The sequence below is a fragment of the Bufo bufo genome, chromosome 10, assembly GCF_905171765.1.
Source record: "Bufo bufo chromosome 10, aBufBuf1.1, whole genome shotgun sequence".
Lineage (NCBI taxonomy): Eukaryota > Metazoa > Chordata > Amphibia > Anura > Bufonidae > Bufo > Bufo bufo.
This window is the reverse complement of record NC_053398.1, coordinates 57,293,374-57,299,105: the sequence shown is the minus strand read 5'-3', so window position 1 is coordinate 57,299,105 and position 5,732 is coordinate 57,293,374. Positions and strand designations below refer to the sequence as shown.

Here is a 5,732-nt window from a genome sequence, read left to right as displayed (position 1 = left end):
GTCATTTAGTGAATCTTAGGGTACATTCATATGTTGCGGCAGATTTTCTGTCACGAAATTGCATGCAGAAAATCCGCAGCATTTTACAATACCAGCAGAGAAATGAGTTTTTAGCAATTCTCATCTACGTGCTGTGAAAAAAAATCTGCAATGGAAATTGAACTGTGGTGCAGATTTTAAATGTGCGGCATGTCAATTGCAGATATCTCCCTTTGCAATGCAAAAAGCGCAATCTGTGTCGCACTAGCAGATTGTGCACCATTTGGTAGGGGGAAGGGGGTTTTGCTGCAGAAAATCTGCAGCATTTCTGTAACTTGTGAACGTAGCCGGATACCAAACCCATTTATCAAATCCTTTATCAGAGCTCATACTACGCAGCTGCCTGCACAGATCCAATAATTATGGCGAATCCGATAATCTGCTGCTAGTATGTAAATTATAATTCTAAAATCGTTCTTATTGGTATATCAGTTAGGCTTATCTGCAAATCTGACAGTATATCTGTCTTAAGATATCTGTCTATACACACACAGCACTTTCTAAGTAAAGCCTCTCAGGTTCTATATCCAGGAATAGTCATGTGTAAGTGTGAGCTCTATACAGGCTTAGGGGGAGGGAGACCCCTCTAAATATGGTCAGTACTCAGACCCCCAGCTCGGACCCTCACAAGGCTGGACAGTCCTGGCTTCTCTCCAAATATGGAGCTGAGTGAGTGTGGGACTTCCGTGATCACCGATACAGGGGCCACCAATATAAATACATGGCTGTGTACAGCACTTGGCAGCTCTCAGCCACACTCACGCCCTCACTACTGCAGCAAGGTAAGTCCTGTCCAGCATCATCCAACCTTTCATAGAAAGGATTCCCTTATTTCCCATATCAGTATAGTAAGGATTTCTTTATTATACAATCAAAGTATTTCCTTGCACTTTTTTTTTTTTTTTTTTTTGCAAGCCTTAACCAAGCACTTATCTCACTAGTTCAAAACCTGGTGAAGGTTTAGACATTTTGCATTTATTCATTTACTTATTTGTTTAGCCAAAGCCTTGACTGTATCATAAGAAGAGGAAAATTAGTATAACACGTCTTTATACTCCTCTTTTTAAAGCAATCCTGTTTTTTACTTAAAAAGAACCTGTCACCAGAAAATGCAATGTAACCTGCGGGCAGCATATTATAGAGAAGGAGCTGAGCAGATTGGTATATAGTTTTTATATATATACATTTAAACCTCTGCTCTTTTCAGCTCAATAGTGAAGTAGGCAGTCATATGAGTGACAGCTATCTGTGTATACACATAGCAGGAATGCTATCAATCACTGATATGAACCACTTTGGTACTGAGCTCAAAAGTGCAGAGATTTAGATGTATACAATTACAAATTATGCAGAATCCTTTCCAGATGACTATACATCGATCTGCTCAGCTTCTGCCGCCCTATAACATCCTGCCTGCAGATTGCACTGCATTTTCTGGTGACAGGTCCAAAGGGGAGGGGGGTCTCAATTTAAAACTGCCCTATATGAGCAAGGTCTTAGTTAAAGGTTTTCTATATATAATTCCTGCAAAGAAATATGTAAACTCAACAGTGATTTCATTATAGTAGAACTGCATTTGTGTAAAGCATGAACTGACCTCTAGAGCCAGGCTATTACAGCCATTCAGAGCAGCAGTATCTGCGCAGACTTGCTTGGCAATAATAACCTCTGTATGGCAAGCCACAAAGAACGACTAGACAAGCAATCTCATCATAACCTCTTCTTATATATATTAACTACTCCATTACTTTACTTGTTAGCCCAAGAAACACACGCAATATACCCAAAACTAAAATTGACACTAACTTTTTTCTAGTTACACTGACAAAATGCTATTCTTGGTTGGTAAGACAATATTGAAATCACTGAAGTTATCAAAGAATCCTTACCAATGATGGCATGGTCCAAACTGTTTCATCATGGTTAACATCTTCCACTATAAAGTTCTGTAAGATGTTAATGCTTGGCAAGGACTTGCTAGGAGTTAATTATATCCTGCTGTTGCCAAAGTTCTAGCTTGACAACTTCTTCAGAAGGACAGTTAAGACAGAAAGGAACAACTGGGCTGAAGGAGCAGATGGAGCAGCAAGGGGGACAGGTGCAACAGCTAGGCGGGTGAGAAGTATTATTTGACAGTGTCCTGCTGTTACTTAAGTGTATTCTCTTTCTCTGCTCCCTTAATAGCCTCTCTCCAGACTACACCATGTGTGACGAAGACGAGACCACCGCCTTGGTGTGCGACAATGGTTCAGGACTGGTAAAAGCTGGCTTTGCTGGAGATGATGCTCCTCGTGCTGTGTTTCCCTCCATTGTTGGACGTCCTCGTCACCAGGTAATATCTTCACACATTTAGTCATCTATGTCAATGGAGTATGACTTTCTAATATCATTAAAATATTAAATACATAAAATGTTTTTCTGTGGTTTAAATCTAGCTTTTTTTTATTGACGCTCAGACCTCTTTGCAGCCATTAGTTTTGTGGACTAGTCTAGTATATTATGAACACTACCTTTAAGTTGTCATCTGTTGGCAACATACATATTGTAATAGTAGATGTTGTATTGTGTAGTATTACTCTAGTTTTATTTACTCGTATCGCAAATACATATTATTTTTTAATTTTCTTCTTAAAATGATGTCTTCGGACTGGAGTTGGAAACATTTGCTCTGAATGAATGCTCATTCAGGCCTCATGCACATAGAGGACAAAATGAAGCAGAATTGTGCACCATATTATGATAAAACTCAATGCATCCTTTGGTTTTTGTTTTCTTCACAAAAGCTTTCCATGTCCAAGTCTGAATCTGTCAGACTGGATTGCTGTAGTCCACAACAGATTTCCATAAAATAAACTCTTGTAGCTAATATCTATTTTATGTTACAGTAATGTATTATTCCATGGCAATTACATATCTGCATCTATAATTTCCTTCTCACAAATACATTTTCCCTCTCCAGGGTGTCATGGTTGGTATGGGTCAAAAAGATTCCTATGTTGGGGATGAAGCCCAGAGCAAGAGAGGTATCCTGACTCTTAAATACCCAATTGAACATGGTATCATCACCAACTGGGATGATATGGAAAAGATCTGGCACCACACCTTCTACAATGAATTGCGCGTAGCCCCAGAGGAACATCCCACCCTTCTAACTGAGGCTCCCCTGAATCCCAAGGCTAACCGTGAGAAGATGACACAGATCATGTTTGAGACCTTCAACGTCCCTGCAATGTACGTTGCCATCCAGGCTGTGCTGTCTCTGTATGCCTCTGGCCGTACCACAGGTGAGATCCAAATATCAACTTAACATAGTATTAGATATAACAACATAATTGTCTAATTTTATTCATCTCTTCCTATCTACAATTAATCATTTGAAAATATCTCAACAGGTATTGTGCTTGACTCTGGAGATGGTGTCACCCACAATGTGCCAATCTATGAAGGTTATGCTCTGCCCCATGCTATCCAGCGTCTGGACCTGGCTGGTCGTGACCTGACTGACTACCTCATGAAGATCTTGACTGAGAGAGGCTACTCTTTTGTCACAACTGGTAAGGACTGCTTGCATAAGAAATCAAAAGACAAAAGCTAAAGGCAAAATTAAACAAAATACAATTTCCAATCAATACGCCAAGTCTTTATGGATGGCGTTGATTTATGCTTTGGTTAGATTTCAGATGTTTGCTATTTCACAGTTTAGTCATGCCCATCTTTCTTTCTATACAGCTGAGCGTGAAATTGTTCGTGATATCAAGGAAAAGCTGGCATACGTAGCTTTGGACTTTGAGAATGAAATGGCAACAGCTGCCTCCTCATCCTCTCTGGAGAAGAGCTATGAACTTCCAGACGGACAAGTTATCACAATTGGAAATGAAAGGTTCCGTTGCCCAGAAACCCTCTTCCAGCCATCCTTCATTGGTAAGAAGGCAATAATGTCCACAACATCTGCAACTGGTTTGTTGTGATAGTCATTGATCTCACACTGTTTTTCATCCACCCTAGGCATGGAATCTGCAGGTATCCATGAAACTACCTACAACTCCATCATGAAATGTGATATTGATATCCGCAAGGACCTTTATGCCAACAACGTTCTCTCTGGTGGTACCACCATGTACCCTGGTATTGCTGACCGTATGCAGAAGGAAATCACAGCCTTGGCCCCCAGCACCATGAAGATCAAGGTAAGCATTAGATAACTGCTATGTATAATACACATAACAGCAGACTCAGGCATATTGCATATCAGAATGTGTATTAGGACAAAAGCTATGCTCTGAATATATGAAGTATCTACCCATCTGTTCTCAATTTATGTCAGCACATGGGGTTATAAATACAATTACTAGTCAATGATGAAAGTAATTACACACCCCTTATGAAAAACAAAGAAAGAATTTAAAAAAAAGCTAAACACCAGCTGTGTGCACCCCACATCATGTGGACCCTCTGACTCCGTAATGCAGGGTGCACATGGTCAGTGTCCGTGTTTTGCAGATCAGTGGTTTGCGGTCTGCAAAACGGACAAAGATGTGTGAATGCACCTTAATATGTAGAGAATGCATTTCTATTTCGATGATGAATAACCTTTAGTAATTTTCTTTCTCATAGATCATTGCACCACCTGAACGTAAATACTCTGTCTGGATTGGAGGTTCCATCCTGGCTTCTCTCTCCACCTTCCAACAGATGTGGATCAGCAAGCAGGAATACGATGAGGCTGGTCCTTCCATTGTGCACAGGAAGTGCTTCTAAGCTAACAACTCAAACCAATATTTTCCAATCCTTCATGTGGTACACTAGCAATTACAGAGATGATCTATTCCTACGAAAAATAAACTTACCTTTTGAATAAGTTTTTGCTTCTTATTTGTTTAAAATAATTATACTGCAAAATCTAAGTGCAGTAACATTTGATAGCCCACCAGCAAATAAAGGCCAACAGAGTTATTGGCATAGGAAGATAGTGGCTGCAATGTCCCTCTTATACGGAGAGCAAGCTGATCTCTCTTATATCTTGAGGAACAACTGAATTGGTAGTAGGTTTCGGGGACAGTGGTGTTGCTGCCAATACACAAAATAAATAAACTAATGTATAAAGCAAGCTAAAGATTTTTTTATGAGCAACAATGGACTAAGAACAGAATCAAATAAAATCTAAAAACACATCGATATCATGTAATTTACACAGTGCATTCTGCAGCAGTAGCATCTAAGCCAGGGACCAGCAACCTTTGGCACTCCAGCTGCTGTGAACCTACAAATCCCAGCATGCTTCATTCATTTTTATGGAAGTTTGGAGAAGAGCAGAGTAAATGTGCATGCTGGGAGTTGTAGTTTCACAACAGCCGGAGGTTGCCTACCACTCATCTAAGCCGTATAAGGCAGACGAAACAGAATTTAGAGACACCGTTTTTTTGGGCTGACAGTATGATTTTTTTGGATACATTTAAAATGTTTCATTTGCAATGCAGATTGAATTTATACACGCCCATTTAGAAACACTATTTCCTTATCGTCCTCAGGCAGCACATAGGAGGATATGTTCTCCCCAAGCTGATAACTTTTGAACCACAAGAGATATTGCAAATCTGATTTTGGCAATCAATGCTACATGACTTCCCATTGAAAAAATGTGCCCTTCATCCAATATGGCGGATTTCAAGATGGCGGCCATGTTCTGGACATAG

The 5,732-nt window shown here is 39.9% G+C and overlaps 1 protein-coding gene across 1 annotated transcript; it reads left to right on the top strand.

Annotated features, from left to right (window-relative positions):
- Positions 1 to 692: 692 nt before the first annotated feature.
- Positions 693 to 4,891, top strand: LOC120980701 (actin, alpha skeletal muscle 3). Its single transcript, XM_040409953.1, has 7 exons — positions 693 to 821; positions 2,224 to 2,371; positions 2,999 to 3,323; positions 3,432 to 3,593; positions 3,769 to 3,960; positions 4,045 to 4,226; positions 4,654 to 4,891. Exons 2-7 carry the CDS (start codon positions 2,243 to 2,245, stop codon positions 4,795 to 4,797), a joined length of 1,134 nt encoding a protein of 377 aa, XP_040265887.1. The 5' UTR covers positions 693 to 821; positions 2,224 to 2,242; the 3' UTR covers positions 4,798 to 4,891.
- Positions 4,892 to 5,732: the final 841 nt, after the last annotated feature.

Bases quoted from the DNA above. Each gene is read 5' to 3' on its own strand.
- LOC120980701 (XM_040409953.1), top strand. From the start codon at position 2,243: ATGTGTGACGAAGACGAGACCACCGCCTTGGTGTGCGACAATGGTTCA. The intron at 3,961-4,044 runs GTAAGAAGGCAA...CATCCACCCTAG, and splicing joins CTTCCAGCCATCCTTCATTG to GCATGGAATCTGCAGGTATC. The intron at 4,227-4,653 runs GTAAGCATTAGA...TCTTTCTCATAG, and splicing joins CCAGCACCATGAAGATCAAG to ATCATTGCACCACCTGAACG.